Genomic DNA, 17367 nt, shown 5'->3' on the forward strand with positions numbered 1-17367 from the left:
AATTTCGTACTATTGGAAAACATATAGGCTGACAAGAAAAAAAAAGATATGTCTGTGATTGGCCCTAAAAATTGGCTTAATGATAAAATGGTAAGGCTGTGCCCCACGTGCGCGCGCGCGCGCACACACACACACACACACACACACACACACACAATGACTTGATACATTACACACATGACAATGTATGTACATAACTTTTGCATAATCCAATCATCCATGGATCCATGGATGGTTCAGTGGGTTTGATATTCCCACAGCATTAAAAAAAAGAGCAGCCGAACCACAGAGAATAAGAAAACAGCTGATAGCTGTGGAGCATCTGCCTCTTAATATCTTATCTCAATTCTCTCTCTTGCTCTCTTTCTCTCTCTCTCACTCACTTTCTCAGAGTATCTGCTGAATGTAGGTCAGTCCTGTAGAGAGATGTGAAAGTGAATAGTAAATCAAAACTATCTATCAGCCAATGCCACAGCAACGCTTCCCTGAGGCTCAACAGCGATGCTGGACAGCAAGCAAGATATCTGATAGCCATAAGTGTACACACACATACAAGTTCACATTCTTTATTCTTATCGTGTGCGCAGAAATTTAAGGAAAATAAGTCATTGGACATGAAAATCCTCAGCCTCAGGCACCCTGCAACAATGCTCATTAAATTTCTATATAAAGAAAATCACACACACTCTGGGGCTCTGGTGTTTGTTGTGGAAAGGTACAGTGGGTGTGTTGCATAATTAATCAGCACCAATGAAAACAGCCATTATCTGAATTCCACTATCGGACCACTTCTCTCTCATTCTGCTTCAGGTGTCAGCATTACTTTGCATTAAATCACCTGGGAATCAACTGAGTGACTGTTCTTATGATTGAAATGACACATGTGCAGGGATTTCTATGTTTCCTCACTCATTCACTCGCCCTTCTCATACACACACAATACCAGCTTATTTGAATGCAGGTAGCAACCTCCTTTTCTTTTCCTGTCAACTTCGCTGAGAATAAATAAATAAATAGGCCCAATACTGGACTAGAGTCTGTACGCAACGAAATCAGCTGTGACGTCCATTTCTCCTCAAACTGGTGGCTCCTGCAGCATAGCACCCGTGATTTATTTCTCCTCTTGTTTTCGTAATTGACCATGTGTCAGGTTGAATCAGTGGCACAAACCAAGGTTGCCACAGAGGACAGAAACTCAGCCTCAGGCCTCTCAGACTAACAACTTCAGTCAAGAGGCAGACAAAACATTAGATTGGCAGGAGGCAAAAACAGCTAAAGACATTTGTGGACAGTCTCCTGCAACAGTAGTCACAATACAAACACGTACAAAATATATATATATGTGTTAGCAGTGTTGGGGAATAGTGGACTGTGTAATTTAACTAGTATTTTAACTACATTTTGCATTACCTTTCTAGTGGTTCAGCTACAACAATATTTGTATTTACTTTCTTTTGTAATTTTTTGTTGTGAAATACTGATACTACAAATTTTGGGCCATGAAAGGAAAGGTTTCTGTGAAGACATGCACAGGAAATGCATTTGTCAGGCGGCCAGCAACTCTTAACTTTCATGTTGTGCTTGGCAAAAAGACAAATGTTGCAGCATCATCATGGATAAACCTCCAGAATATATATATATATATATATATACACATAAATCTTATTAGTTAGCTGCCTTAGCAGGCTAATATTTATTGGTGCGGTACTCCTATCTGGACTCTAGTTTCTGGATACAGACGTACAAAACCAAAGCTGACATTTCGTGTACTTTCCCACTTTTTACTGAGGGTCTTTTTTTCCTTTTCTTTTTTGGCTGTTTTTGTTATAATTTCAATATAATTTTGATCTTTATTTTTTAAATTACAAAGTACTTAACCAAGCTAGATTTGTTTTTGCAGTTCTGTTCATTGTGCTACTTCTTCCTGTGTGAAGTAATTGGTGAATTAAATTGGTACTTTGCAAAGCTATGCAAAGTAACATCCCAACACTGTGTTGGAAGCTTTTGCTATTAAAGACCAGCAGAATAGTTGTTCCCAGTAAAATGGTTAACATTGTTGCATACCTTATGGAGAAAGAGAGACACAGTCCAAAATTCTTATAAAAAAGCGCCTCCCTCATTATAGAAACAATTAAAGAGTTTCCTTGCATTATGTAGGCTGGTTCGCAGCTAATCGTGCGTGACGTCAAATGCACGCGACAGCTTCCGCAAGTGACGACATTTGTTTTGATTTCTCTCTGGTCCCACAGCTCTTCCTTATTATTAGTCAGATGTAGGAAGACGCAGAATGGACTACATCGGCTTCTTCTTTGTGAACGCTTTTCTTTTTTGCACCTGTTTGGCTTCACCGCCAAATTTCGTCCTCCTCTTCGCAGATGATTTAGGTTTCGGGGACTTGGGTTGCTATGGACACCCCAGTTCTCTCACTCCAAACCTGGACCGCCTGGCAGCGGGAGGACTCCGGTTTACCGACTTCTACTGCACCAGCCCCGTCTGCACCCCGTCCAGGTATCTACGACCTTATCTACCTAGTTTATCATTAAAAAAAAAAAACAAGCAAATACTTTTAAAACCTATGCACACCATGTTTTTAATATTATTTTTGGGTCCGGTTTAGTCCTGTAATTGTATGCCATAACCCTCTGTGACTTTAAAGTGACGGACATAGCGGTTTAATATACCTTACAGTACAGTCATGAAAAGAAATATCAGACCACCTTTGTTTTCTTCATTGCATTTGTTCATTTTAATGCCTGGTACTAAAGGTACATTTGTCTGGACAAATATAACGATAACAACAAAAATAGCTCATAAGAGTTTAATTTAAGAGCTGATATCTAGGCATTGTACACCGTTGTATACCGTCTTTTTTTATATTATTTTTGGGATCAGTTAAGTCCTGTAATTGTATCCCATAACCCTCTGTCACGTTAAAGTGACGGACCTGGCGGTTAAATATACCTTACAGTAGTTGCTAGAACTCCCTAATCATTTGTGAAACAGCTGAAGAGTGCAAGGATTTCTTAATGTTTTGCGTCTTTTTCCCCACAATCTTTTATCATGCATCTTTCCTGAGTCTAACTGCTCCCTTGTATGGATAGAAATGCTTCAATCACTGTTGAGGGATAAGAGCATATCACCAAAACGGTGAACCTCATAAAGAATATTACACAAGAGGAGATAAAGTAGTTAATATAAACTCACTACTGATTAGCAGAGACACTATAAATATAGTCCCTTCAATGTGTCCAGGAAAGAAGTGAGACAGTAAATATTCAAAGGTGTAATTTAGAAAAAAAAAGATAGATGCTGTCATAATTTGAGTTTCCAGTGTGGCTTACATTGTTTTCTTCAGTTGTATATAAAGTACAAAAAGGAGGAACTGAAACCGATTCAGTTGTTTTAAGAGGAATTAAGTAACATGACTAGTAAGCAGTAGATAGACCATAAAGTATTACACAAAACAACAGGTTCACATTGAAGAATATCTCCATTAATGTGTTAATTTATACATGGCACAAACAGTTTCTTATAGTTTCATCTTACAAGCTGTCCATTTGATATCCTGCACAAAATGAAATCCCAACCCTCTAGTCAACATACTGTACATTATATCCTTTCTGGTATGTTCTACCTCACTTAATTAAGTTTTGGGGTCTTTCCAGGGCATCGTTGTTGACGGGTCGCTATCAGACCCGCTCAGGTGTCTACCCAGGAGTGTTTTACCCCGGCTCCAGAGGTGGTCTTCCTCTGAACGAGACCACCATTGCTGAAGTGTTGAAACCTGTGGGTTATGCTACTGCAGCCATAGGGAAGTGGCACTTGGGTGTTGGGGCCAATGGGACGTTTCTTCCAACCAGGCAGGGGTTTGACCAGTACCTGGGGATCCCCTACTCCCACGACATGGTCAGTACGATTGAATTCAGCTCCAGACTGAGTTTCACAAATGATAGACACTTTAGAGATTATTCATGATGGTATTTATCAAAAGTAGCATTCACTACTCATTTCTTTTCTGCAAAATGTACTTTAATATTTGTTCTTCTGTCCCCTTGTTTCTTTCCCAGGGCCCCTGTTGGAACCTGACTTGTTTTCCCCCAGATGTTAAGTGTTTTGGATTGTGTGATGTTGGCACTGTAACTGTCCCACTAATGCTCAATGAGGTCATCAAGCAGCAGCCAGTGAACTTCCTTGATCTGGAAAGCGCTTACAGTGACTTTGCAACCAATTTCATCACCACGTCAGCCAAGAAAAAACAACCTTTCTTCCTCTACTACCCCTCCCATGTAAGCAACAAAAATTATGTGTGATAGTGAACCCTGCAAGTAAGCCAAACAACACTTACAATCAGTAACAATCAGAGTTCTCTCCTGGTCCTTATGAGTTTTTCAAACAAGAAAGTCTATCACGGCAACCCCATGTTGGTAGACAATGGTAACTTAGCGCATTGAGACAGTGATCACCTTCTTCTACTTCCTCCTGCAGCACACCCACTACCCCCAGTATGCAGGTCCAGGTGCAGCTGGACGCTCTTTAAGGGGCCCATTTGGAGATGCTCTGTTGGAGTTGGACAACACAATCGGAAACCTAATGAAAACTCTGGAGAAGACAGGAGTGATTAACAATACACTCATTTTCTTCACTTCAGACAACGGGTTCGTTTTTGTTCCTGAATGTTTTCATATTCAAAAAAATCTAACCTGTATTGTTTTATTGTACTTTCATATTTTCTTATGCAAACATTTTAATATCCCTCCACAAAAGCTGTGTTACAGTGGTGTTTTTCTTGTTCAAAGGTTAAGGAACATTATGTCTTTTTATGTCTCCAATTATAATATTCGATTTATTGCCTTCTTATGATATTGCATTTATTGCCTTCTGTTAAATGCTGTGTTATTTCTGTCTCTGTGTGTAGGCCGGAACTGATGCGAATGTCCCGTGGAGGTAATGCTGGCATTCTGAAATGTGGAAAAGGGACAACTTATGAGGGAGGAATGAGAGAGCCAGCCATCGCCTTCTGGCCAGGCACCATCAGGCCAGGTCTGGTCTGAAAATTAGATGACTTGTTTGTTTTTGTTTTTCTGGTTTTTGACTTCTACTTATTCTACTCTTTTAACTGGCACATTATTATAACATGTACTCTGTTCTATTTGCTCCAAACCAGTTGATGGAAACTGGCCTTACTTTGAATTTCTGTTTTTTGCCACATTCAAAATCTTGCTTAAAATTCACCTGACAATTCAATTATGTCTAGATTTCTACAAAGAGCATTTTGGTTTATGTTTCCCTTTCGATGACCATACTGGTAGTTTTGCTTATTTCAGTCCCTTATACTACACTTTACAGCTGTCCATTTTGAAAAGCATTTCATGAGTCTCTACACTGATTTCATACATTCCAGACATCAACTGGTCGACTATGATTCCACTATGAAGACCATAATAAATCAATGCAAACCCATTATACATAGGCTGTTACTGATTTCTGCTGGGGGGTTTTCTATATAGGTGTGACTCATGAGATGGCCAGCATTCTGGATATCCTGCCCACACTGGCAAGTCTGGCAGGAGCCAAACTACCCCAAGTGATGCTGGATGGGGTCGATATGACAGAAATCCTTGTCAACCAGGGAAAGGTTGTGGCATTATACCTCACACTGTAGAGATTGTAGTCATGTGAACCCAAGTTGTTGTAATCCTTTTTATTTTTAATCCTTTTTTTCAGGGTAAAAGAGAGACCATGATGTTCTACCCCACTGATCCCAATGAGAAGTATGGCATGTTTGCTCTCAGGCTGGGGAAATACAAGGCCCACTTCTATACACGAGGTACCGCAGTCTTTATATACACAATCAGTTGAAAATGTCAAGAAGCATAATCACAGTCAGAACTGAGCTGTTTTTGACTCCTTCCTGTTCACGTTTGTGCATCAGGTGCTACCCACAGCGGTACTACCCCGGACAACGACTGCCCAGTATTTGCAGTCCTCAAGGCCCATGACCCCCCTCTTATTTTTGACCTGGAGGCCGACCCCTCTGAGCACTACCCCCTCTCCCTGTTGGGAAAACCTGAGCTCCGAGACTTGCTGGAGAGGATCATGAAAGTCAAGCAGCAGTTTGAAGCCTCCATGGTGTTTGGAGAGAGCCAGATATCGAAAGGAGAAGACCCGGATCTGGAGCCTTGCTGCAATCCTCAGTGTAGCCCCAAGCCCAGCTGCTGCAAGTGTTGAATGGACAAAATTCCTGTAAACTCTAATGATGACAATGTGGGACCACCTGGAAGTACTGCACTGAGTTTTATCCCAAGATCTGTAAAAGCATAAGATGTGATGCTAATTTTGTAATTCCCTAATGATGCAGCTTTTCTTGCACATGAACAGGTGATTTAATTACTGTTCATACTGAAAAGTAACATTGTAAACCATCTGTTTCCTCAATGAGGATTTTTTTTAATTGATACTGACTACATCTAGAACTGATGTATAACAATGTACTGTATACATGTATATTTCCTGCTCAAGGCCTGAGAGGCAAGTGAGATAAAAAAAAAAATCTGGTGATCAATTTTCTAAGTCTAAATTGCTTTCTCTCCTTTGTTTATAACTTAAGAGCCAGTGAAAAAGGTTTTACTAGAATATTCTATCAAAGTTCCTTAATTGTTTTCCATCCATGAAACAGGTGAAAATGAGGTTTTGGCAGGTTTATTATCATTAATCATCCTAGCTATAGCAGATTAAAAAAGCATTGTAGCCAAACAAAAGACATGACGGTTATGTTATAAAACATGCTAGCATCCAATATACCGTATTTACCTTGTGATTAAAGTGCATAGAGAAATTCAAAGCTCACCTGCAAGATATCCTGAATGATTTTAATCATATTTGGAACATGGGGGTAGTGGTGCACTTCGGCCTCTTGTGGCCAAAAAGAGTATTACACCAGCAATCCACCCAGTTTACAGGTACAAAAAGGGAACTTATAAAACAATACTGGAAAAACCTTTTTTTTTTTTACACCTGTTCTCAAGTCATAATCATAGGAGAGAAAATGTACCCAGAACATGGATCAGCAGAATTTTTTTCTCACTTAACTCTCCATAATGTTTGACGTCTTGAATACATCTTTAATTCTTTGATTTTTTTAAATGTGATTTTCATCTGAAAATGCTATAGAATCACAAGATTTTAAATAAATGTATGGGTTTTATGTGAAAATGCTTTGCAACATATTTCAATCACACAAACAAGAGTAGATCCAAACAATAAAGACAACAATAAAGGTTTCGGACATCAAGCATATATTTTATTCATAAGACCAAACCCATGACAAGGCAGAGTGATTTTTTTGTCATTTTTTCTTTGTTTTTCCCTGGAATTTTAATTAATTTTACAAGTCCTTGTTTTTAAAGATACAAGATAGGATATGTTTGTTCTGTCACATACTGTTTTGCTCTAGGTATACAGTGAAGAATTTTGTTAATGTAATAAAGTCAAAAGTTTGGTTTAACTGTTAATGTATGTCTTAGCGGCTATATGGGACTAGATCATCCTCAGAGGTTGTTTTTGTGTAGCTGTGTGGAAAGAAGGGTTTTAACTAGGCTGTAACAAGATAGAAAAACATAATCAGAAGCAAATAGATACAGATCAGAGATGGGTCACACTTTGGAGCTCAAAGGCGATTACTATAATCGGCAAGACGCAGTAATAGTTTTTCCAGTGGCAGCTGACTCGGTCACTATTCAGCTCTAACAGCTTATTGGTCAGTAGTCTGGTGGGTGCGTGTCACACACTTACGTCACATCTAACAAATGTGCCCTAAATGTGCTGCTGAAGCCTGTCTGGAGAGAGTTACGGAGTTGGCAGGAACCCAAATGCCACCTGTGTGACAGATACTGAGTTAACATGTTGTGAAGAAACATAGGACACTGAAATAAAATTATTGCAGATCACAGATAGTCTTGTTTTTTTTCTTCTTTTCCTTCAGGGGTTTTTGTCTGGTTGTGATCTTTTCTTTAAATTTCTTTTTAATTAATGTACATATTCATTTCATAACATACTTAACATAAAGGACACAGCACTATCTTAGATTCGCTATTGTATATACATGATCTAACTGACAGCGATACATATGTAGATAACACCCTACCTGCCTCCTGCCATATCATCAGTGAACTGAGGTGTTTGTTCTCGTGGACTGTGACTGAAAGCAGCAGAACAAGATGCTAAACAGTGTCTGAAAGAACAATGGGGATGGTAGAGGTGGTAAAGCCTGAAACTACTGAGTGCATCATTTTTCTTACTGTATATAAGGTGCTAGACTGTAAGCTATGGTATGGTACAACAACCTCAGAGTAGGTTATTGTGTATTGAGTGAATAGTGCTTTAACCTTTGAACCAGACTAAGAGCAAAAAATAAATTAATGAACACGTGGCCATCCCTTTTATCCACCATACTTAAAAAACAAGGTCAAAGTCTAACCATTTACATAACTATAAAACCTCCCTTTTAATGATTTATTAAAGGTTTGATTACATTGTGATACCAGGACCAAGTATTAGCAGGATGCTCTCACTGTACAGTAGGCACACTGCAATACAGCATGACTGGCACGTGGTCAGTCTGGTCGCTCCTTTTCCCTCAATGAAACTGCCGAGTCAACAGAAAACGGAGACTAGGATGTCACTGACAACCAGAGTTAAACAGTCGGAGGTGTTGGAATATGGCTTTTCACAGGGCCTTTGCTTTCTTTGACCTGAAAGTCACATCAATCACAGCAAATCAGACAGTGATCTATGATTTGCAGTTTTTAACGGTTGAATGATTTCCTATGAAAGCTCCCCACGGTGAAGATCAGCAAGCAGTGCAAGTTTGACGACTGGACAAAAGCGAAATGGTTCTGTCATATCATCCAAATGTGCTGACACTTAACTGCACATAATCCAAGCTGAATAAAATATCTGCAGGGCTAATGACATTCAAAGTTCATGACAAGTCAGTACTCTAAAATCTCTTACATCTGCAGTTACTCCTGTCAGAGCGAGTCATGAATACCCACAACAAAACAAAACCCCATCCATCAGTCTCAACTCTGAGTGTTTCTTAATTAGTGTGGATGAGGCGCCTGTATGTCTACTTTCTATACATGTATTTACAACACACACTACATCTTGTACGCGACACAGGGGTAAGCTCGGACCAAGGACAGTTCACTGTACTCTCTCTACTTTGCTCCAATGTCACTATCAGTAGAAATCAAATTAGCAGTTTTGTCAATATTGAACAAATACATATTTACAGTTAATTAAACGACAACCTCTTGATTCTACATTCCCGTACTGATTGTTGAGCTGCTTGCCATTCACTTGGATATGTGTATTTCTTGGTGTGTCAGTGTGCAGTAACCCTACTAGCCATGCATTGAAAAGTGAAACAGCAGTAGTAGGTATATTGTTTTCATTTCAAAAGAGGAACCTTTAAATAAACAGGTGCTCAGCGTCTTAGTTTTATATCATAGAAAAAGATAAAAGAAACAGGCAATCATTCCATCAGGAGGTGATGGAAATAAACAAAGATAGAGGGATGGATGGAATCAGTCAAATGCCTAGCATACTGTAGAAATGAAGATCCCAGGCTTAGAGTGACACAGAAGAGTATTTTACAATGGAGAGAAAACCCCACTGACAGCGCCCTCTGATGGCAAACCCGATGAACATACACAAGCTGCTGAGAAGAAGTAGGTTGTCATGGCAACACTTCTTACTCCAGGTAGATGTCCTCAGTCGGGCAGGCGTACTCCAGATGTTCCTGGTAGTACTCCTGGAAGGCTCGTCTGTGGTGGAAAAGACAGACGGATGACTAAAGATCAACCTGCCAGCTATTAGAGGACAACCTTCCATAGTAATCCTTCTGGTAGTAACAGATTTCACACAGTCATGCTTTGCCTCTTTAACAAGAGAGGGCTGGTTGGTGCAAACATGGAGAATGCTTAATCAGAATAATTCCAGTGCAAATACAGAACCACTCTCCCTGACTGAGAGAAGGGTTGTTGTTGTTGGGTCTATTCCTCAGACAGGATGTGAAGCTGATAAATGAACAATTCTGCATAATCCATGTCCTGCTGCCTGCCCTTGCTCCAACCAGAGACAGTGAGGTATCTGTATATTTAATTATTCAAATCCAATACGGCTGAAATGACTAAGCTTCCACACATGCACACACATTAAGGGCTGCAGTGCCAAATAAACCTGAATCACTGTTCACTTTCAACTGAAGAGAATGTCTGGTAGTAAAAATGCACTCAGACTGCTAAAGCAAACCATCAAAGAGTACTTCAAATATGATTTACAGACAAAATTTCCAATCTCTTTTAAGGGCTGCTAGCATTTTCAGCAATCTTGACAATTTAAGGCGAGACACTGCAGGCAAAAACACCAATTTTGACGTTTTGGGCTATTTTTCTCTCATAATGTCTTCTTTCAGAATAGTGGAAAGAAAACTTCCACAACAAACATATATATGTATATTTTACTATTTTTGATCCATTTGTGCCTGTAAATTCCTCCTAAATTCACTTAAAGTTAGTGTTATAATGCAATGTCTAGCACTGTGAATGTAGTCTAAACCTCCTCATCACAGGCATTGTTAGAAAGCTCCAATTCTCCTGCACAATATTATACAATGTGTTTTGCATGTTCTATATTGTTGTTGCTATGAATTAGATTCAATATTTTTTCTTCAAATAGTAATTTCCATTTAGATTGTGTGAAATCTTTAAAGGCTGTTTTGAGTTTTTTTCATGCCTTGAGCCATAAATCTCAACTTCAACTCCACTTACATACATCAAACATCAAACCAGTTTTATTCCGAACTATATTCTGAAGGTTTTACAGTGGGGTTAGTCGATATACCATTCATACCCTCATTTATATAACAAATTGTTTCCGAAGACATGAGAATGTTTTTTTATGGCTTTTGACATGTATTTCTGATTCATGAAATAATAAAAGGAGATATTCCAATGCACTTCTGATCAGAAAACTGAATCTAACCTGTCAAGATTTTTAAATAATAACATTGAAATTTGCCTTAACCAATGTTCAGATTTATGTCCTTGAAATATATGCAAAATAGCACATATTTAATGAGGTCACGCCTAATTTGCAAATCTGAACATACAAATTCAGAAAAAAATATTGATTTAATGTAAATAAACTGGGAGTTTCATGGTGATAACTTTAAGTTAAAAAAAATGACCCTATTCACCTGAAGTGTCTCCCCTTAAGTGCATTCACAGATTAAGTGGAGTAAATATGATAAACAAGGTCACAGAAACACAAAAAATAAGTAAAGTAATTACTCTGCCTTGGTAAACGTTTGATGTAGAGTAATTAATATAATAACATGCTTTGGACTTACCCAACACACTCTGCTACAGGCCGCATGGACTCCTGGGATACAAACACGTGGCAAGCAAATCTGTTCAGCATCGGGTGCTTAGTGATGAAGCCAAAGTAGCTGCAGAGAGAAGAAAACAGAATGATGAAATCAGTCAGATGTTACACTGTTCACTGGTAACACAAGAGCAGAGAACTATTGTGTTTGTTTACCAGTTGTTCCTCGGATGGCATCCACAGAACGAAATGTTCTTCATCTGGAAGAAGTGACTACATCTATCATACTGTAGATGGAGATGGAGAGAGACGCAGAAAGAGAAAAAGTCATCAAAGCAGCATTATTTCAACATTTAAGGGATGACTGACTCTGAATGAGTTGTCTAAGTGATTTATTGATTCATTTCTCCATACCTCATCGAGGGTGTCGTATTCATCCTCCAGGCTCATGATCAGTTTCACACCTTGCAAGCTAATCTCCAGCTCACACAGAGAAGGAGGTCGCACATGTACCGTCCTTTTCCTCGATATTGCAATCTAACAGACAGAAGACAAAAAAAACATGCTTAAGTGGTGCATACACTATAGCATGCATGCATGCATACATCTGTTTTGTATGATTGTGCATGCTGTTTTCTATTCAGCTTACCTTCTGCATGGCGGCGCAGAGAATGCCATTGCCTTGGTGATAAGGTACCTCAACAGACCCCAAAAACTGAACGTTGAAAGTCTCAATCCATGCTGGATTTCTTTTCATCCCTACAGGGTGAAATGTGGACACATACATATAGAAAATGTGATTCTTCTGACCTTCAGAGTGAGACAGAGGAAATGTCAGTCAACGTATCTCTCAACTTACCCAACAGCTCCTTCGACTGCCCTATGACCTCATGGGCATAAAAGGCCGGAAAGATGCCCCTCTCCCCTGTCCGCATGTTGTAGCCCCGGTACCAGTAGTCATCCTCTTCTTCCTCCACATATAAAGGATCATCCACATCCAGCTCCAGCTCATCTGCATGTCTGGGAATGAACCTGCAGAGAGCAGCAGAGAGGTAGAGGACACAAAAAAAGAACTGTTAAATGTTATGTCCTTACATTTTCTCCCTGCTGCTGGGCGTCCTGTACACTGGAGTTAATTCGATCAGGAAGCATCTGTTTGGGTTTCAGATGACTCCCATAGGGGAACAGAAAGAGAAGAGTGAGAGAGAAAGATTGGGTGGGTGGAGGGAGACAAAGAGCTTGTAATGTGGGGCAGTACTTTCTAAAAGAAGGCTGTGGCAAAGCAAATACATAATTATACATGCACAAAATGTCCATGTATACAAAGGGGGGTACGTGTAGCTTTCCCTCTTGCTCTTACACACACAAAAGCACAGACACAGGTGGTGGCTGATGTGATTATCACCAGTCACACTGCAGCTCTCCAGCACAGCTGTAGCTCAGAAATCTGCCCTTCTCCCTAACATGATTAGTGAAATCTCGTAGAAATATTGTTTTGTTTACCTACACAAGAACACAAAATGGTAATTCTGAAATTGGAGTTAATGGCAATTATTATTCGTTCACTATTGACAAAAACAATTTTTTATTATAAATCTAATTTTTGCTATAATGATATCCCATTATCAAAAATGAGTGTACTGTAGATTGTCTTACCTGTAGACTGCCCTGTGTGTCTGGTCTCTCTCCTCTCCGTTGATGGTACAGGAGAAAAGTCCAAAAGACTCTGTGCCTATGTGGAAAACACAAACCTGTTAGACTGTTTCCAAATGAAACAGAAAGCCAAATATACTATATTATATACAATATACTATATATATTATAAAATACACTGAACTGTTTTGCTCGAACTTGTTATTTGCTGGGGGAACTATCTTATGTACATTTTTTGAGGAAGTCAAAATGAAAATTAATTGAATTTGCAAAAAAAAGAAATGACAATGAAAGACTTGTAATGAGCCTTCAATTATGCAAATCAGCCTTCATTAGGGATATGAATCTTGAAGACAGAGCACTGATTGATGATGGATGTACTGGGGAAACTGAGCCCTCCCATAGATCTTGTGTGGGCTCCCTGCCAAATTTAGACCACATGTTAATGTATCATACTGACAGTGATGAGCTAAACCCTAATGCACCATATTCAGTCGAAGGACCCAGAGTGGACAATTTTAGCAACAATGCTGCTGGGCCATAACCTGTAGGGTATATTCACAGTGGCTTAAGTTAAAGGAATAGTTCCACATTTTGGAAATTACACTAATGTTTAATGAGAAAATCATTAATATACTGTAATAAAAAAGGGGCTGAAAGCACATCTACCATTTACTGACCTTTTGAGAAATTCTGGATCTGGCTTCCACCCCACCCACCATAACTGCTCACACCAATTTGACCGGTGATCAGCAGTCTGATATAGTATGACAATTGGAGGAAACATCGGAGAGATTCAGCCATATGTGCCTGAGCCTCCAGACTCTGATTAGGAGTCTGCTGCTAAAATCAGCCACTAGCAGATATATTAGAGTGGTAAATGTAGTTAACATACAGTGTGTTTTTTGCTCCCTGTACTGACAAATCACAGAGAGGATTTCTTGGAGGTTTCAGGTTTGTTTTACAGCTTTATATTGGCCTTTTTTTAAATTGTGATATACCGAATCTAGCTTGCGGGCAAACTTTTGAATCTTTTCAGCAAGTGCACAGATATCTCGCCCTTAAGTAGAGGAATGTAAAAACACTTCTCTAGTGACAAACTTAGAGGTAAAAGAAAAACAAATTTTTGAGTAGATTGGGGATTTTAAATGGCATTTATAAAAGTTGTATCATTATTCTCATTAAACTTTCAGGGGAAAAAAGCAAATTTATGTATTTCCAAAAAACGTTAAAAAAAAGATACCTTAAATCTCTAAAATGACATCTTTGATTGCAAGTATATATCTGAGTCTACCAGATGGGTGCAGTGTCTGAATAACGTAGTGTGCGACTTACTGGAGGAGCGGGAAGTGCTGTTGACGAACACATTGAGGAACTTCTTGGAGAATGGGAGGTCAGCCTCGGGGGAGGAGTCCTCAGAAGAACTGAGAAGCTCTGGCCTCACCTCATCATCATCCCGACCATAGTCTACCTCTCCCTTCTCCAAGGGCTCCTCGTCACATAGCGTGGACAACTCGCTGTCATCACTCAGAACGGAGGTGCACCTGACAGGACAAGGTTTGCCGGTTTCAAATCTCAATTGAGGGTGAGGAGAATAACGCAAATAATATTCAATTTGTTCTGCTCAATTACAACACAGATACATTCATTGTCAGTGCATACCTTCTGAGACTGACTAGTTCCAGTGTAGTATTCTCATCCACCACTAGTGTGTACTTCATGGAGTCATAGGCCAGTCCATCATCTTCATTCGGCTGCCTGAGAGCCAGATCTTTCTCACACAGTGGGAGGTCATGGTCAGATATAGGATGATCTGGCACACTGGAATCAATAGGTGGTGAACTGTCAAGCTCTAAGTCACTTCCCCTGTAGGACTGCTTCCTCAAGCTACCCATGAAGGGGTAAGAGTCTCCGTCATCCTCCTCTTCGTCATTGTCCGTTGAGTAGGTGAGGCTGAAGCAGCGGTTAGTCTGGGCAGTGGGTATGTCCAGCGTCAGGCTTTGTTTAACCTCGGTGATACGCTCAAGAGAGGCTGAGGAACGGCTCGTTGGCCTGGGCTCAGTCTCTCGTCCTTCGTCCTTGTCACTGACCACACTCTCACTGAGACTTGGAGAGTCAAGATCCTTCCTGCCCTCTAGCATCATCAAGTCATTATTGGGCTCTTCATCTTCCTCTTGTCTCCTGGCATTCTTAGATGGTTTGTCCGTGAAGTTCTTCTCAGAGTCTTTTGTGGTATACAAGGGATTGAAATCTGCGGCTGCCCTCTCGTTGTTTGCACAGTGCTCCAAGATCAGAGGGCTTATGGTGTCACCAGTAGGGTTGTTCATATACAGACAAGGACTCTTCACTGCTCCTTCTTTTAAAGATTCGGCACTCTTCCTCCTCTCTCCTTTGCCTTCCTTCTCTTCTTCCTCTGATGCCTCCATCTCTGCTTTCTTCTCTTGGTCGTCATCATTGAAACCATCTCCGTCTCCAATGTCCGAGGATGGCGAGATGGTGTCTGACACAGAAACCTTTCTTTTGAAGCAGTCCTCGGGACAACTGATTGGGTACGAGCCCTCTGAGATCATCCTGTTGACCAGATTGCTGAGCAGCCATGGTGAGTCTGAGTTCTCACTTAGGTCGTCTTCACTTTCTGAATCTGAGTCTCCCTCACTGGTTCCATCATATTCATCTGCGCTGGGCATTAGCCTGGGTCCCACTGGCAGGTAGAAGGAGCGTTTGAAGCACTCTAGACTGTGATCTGGTTCTATCTGCAGCACCATCTGTCTAGACAAACTGTCTTCACATCGTTGGGCTGGAGGCAAAGTCTCATCAGGGTCAGCCTGGTGCTCAAGGGACAGCTCATCGTCTACATTCTGCAGCCCCATCAGAGCCTGACCATCATCGTAGGACTCAGGATGTAAGATAGGTGAGTCAATAGGGGAGGGTGTAGCAATAGTGGGTGAGGGTAGAGGGGAAGGAGAGGGAAGAGGAGACCCTTCTTTGATTGGATCAGGTTGGCCAAGAAGTAGAGACACTTTCAGCCCCACAATGCCGCTGTCCTGCTCTAACTCTGTATCCGGGTCAAGTTCCTGGTCTGATGTAGGCGAGCTGGCTTCCTCGATGGAGTTGGTGAGGTGAGACGAGCGCCCACTGCTGCTCTCATCACTGGTCAGGTCGAGTTCTGTCTCTGAGATAGAGGAGATCATGTTGGAGACGACGGGACCTCCACAGGCAAACGCTGCCTCCAGCTCCCCTTCAATGTCAGAGTCTGAGCCTGGTGAACTGAGGTCCTTGTCCTGGTCTGAAGTCATGTAACCCTGCTGGTTCATATCTGCTATACCTGGATCTGACGATGGAGAGGTGGAGTCGTTAGCTGCTGCCTCCATGGCAGAAACTGCTGCATCTGAACTGTTGGACCGGTCAGGACCATCTGAGCGGCTGGAGGACACATAGCTCGAGAAGGAAGCGGGTTCAATCGAGGGGAATTCCACATATGACGAGTGATTCTCCTTACACACCATATCATAGGTCTCCTTACACATAAACTCCACTTCAAAGTCCTTCTCCAGCTCCTCATCAGACAAGGGTGTGTCAGCACCGTCGTTGCCGCCCAAGGGTGCGGTGGATGACAAGCAGCGACTGGTTCCATCTGGGTCTAGGTCGTTCTCCGGCTCCACACCTGACTCACTCGTGATTGTGTAAGTGTCGGTGGCACGCCGGTTTGAGTGTTTGTGGTTGTGGTCGCTGTTGAGGTCATGGTCCACCTCTGTGTCTGAACACTGGGAATGCTCGTCTACAGAAGGTACTCTTGTTGTCTGGATTGAAGGGTCTGCCTTTGGAACAGTGATCTCACCAGAGCAAGGGTGGGACTTATGCTGACCAAATGAGCCTGTGAAGATAAAAAGGTGCAGAGAAACAAGAAAGGCCATGAGGGAATGAAAACACTGGGTGACACGGACAATTATGAAGAACATGATGTCGAGAACGCAAAAGGTGAACTACTGGTCAAAAGAGTAGTGGAGGCGAGAGCAATTAGGAGGATTCACCCTTTGCTAAGCCCCGCCCCTTTCTTTGTAATGCATCAGGGTGTCGGACGTAGTGTGGAGCCCACACTGTCACAAACAGCAAGAAATTTAGCTTGAAATCCACAAAGCCAATGAAACGTCTATGGAACAGAGCGCAATGGTTTGTTGGACACTGGTCGTAGCTGGCAGATTCTACTCTATGATTTGCCAGTCTGGGTTTAGATTAGCAAAGGGTGAATTAAATAGTGAACATAAAAAGAATAATGATTGAATAGACGTCTTTCTTGAGTCCATAATCAGTTTTAAAAAGAGGATG

At 41.0% G+C, this 17367-nt stretch overlaps 2 protein-coding genes across 3 annotated transcripts in view; one reads left to right on the forward strand and one right to left on the reverse strand.

Moving 5' to 3' along the window:
- The first annotated feature begins 2224 nt into the window (after positions 1-2224).
- Positions 2225-7283, forward strand: arsa (arylsulfatase A). The gene is made up of 8 exons (XM_059334670.1): positions 2225-2508; positions 3666-3906; positions 4068-4286; positions 4486-4655; positions 4916-5040; positions 5508-5635; positions 5725-5827; positions 5933-7283. The coding sequence occupies exons 1-8, from the start codon at positions 2288-2290 to the stop codon at positions 6226-6228; spliced, it is 1503 nt and encodes a 500-aa protein (XP_059190653.1). The 5' UTR covers positions 2225-2287; the 3' UTR covers positions 6229-7283.
- mapk8ip2 (mitogen-activated protein kinase 8 interacting protein 2) overlaps positions 7279-17367 on the reverse strand; it is a 32185-nt gene continuing 22096 nt past the window's right edge. For both annotated transcript variants that reach the window (XM_059334669.1, XM_059334668.1), the window contains exons 6-14: positions 14704-16915; positions 14377-14585; positions 13045-13120; positions 12248-12420; positions 12038-12147; positions 11803-11925; positions 11605-11675; positions 11414-11512; positions 7279-9827 (exon numbers count right to left, since the gene is read on the reverse strand). In XM_059334669.1, the coding sequence (XP_059190652.1) occupies positions 9755-9827; positions 11414-11512; positions 11605-11675; positions 11803-11925; positions 12038-12147; positions 12248-12420; positions 13045-13120; positions 14377-14585; positions 14704-16915 (3146 nt within the window). In that variant the 3' untranslated portion in view covers positions 7279-9754. The remainder of the gene's footprint in view (positions 9828-11413; positions 11513-11604; positions 11676-11802; positions 11926-12037; positions 12148-12247; positions 12421-13044; positions 13121-14376; positions 14586-14703; positions 16916-17367) is intronic.

This window comes from Centropristis striata, chromosome 6, assembly GCF_030273125.1.
Source record: "Centropristis striata isolate RG_2023a ecotype Rhode Island chromosome 6, C.striata_1.0, whole genome shotgun sequence".
NCBI classification, from domain to species: domain Eukaryota; kingdom Metazoa; phylum Chordata; class Actinopteri; order Perciformes; family Serranidae; genus Centropristis; species Centropristis striata.

Coding starts and splice junctions, on each gene's coding strand:
- arsa (XM_059334670.1), top strand. CDS start 2,288: ATGGACTACATCGGCTTCTTCTTTGTGAACGCTTTTCTTTTTTGCACC. Junction 4,287..4,485: donor TCCTCTACTACCCCTCCCAT/GTAAGCAACAAA, acceptor TTCCTCCTGCAG/CACACCCACTACCCCCAGTA. Junction 5,636..5,724: donor TCCTTGTCAACCAGGGAAAG/GTTGTGGCATTA, acceptor CCTTTTTTTCAG/GGTAAAAGAGAGACCATGAT.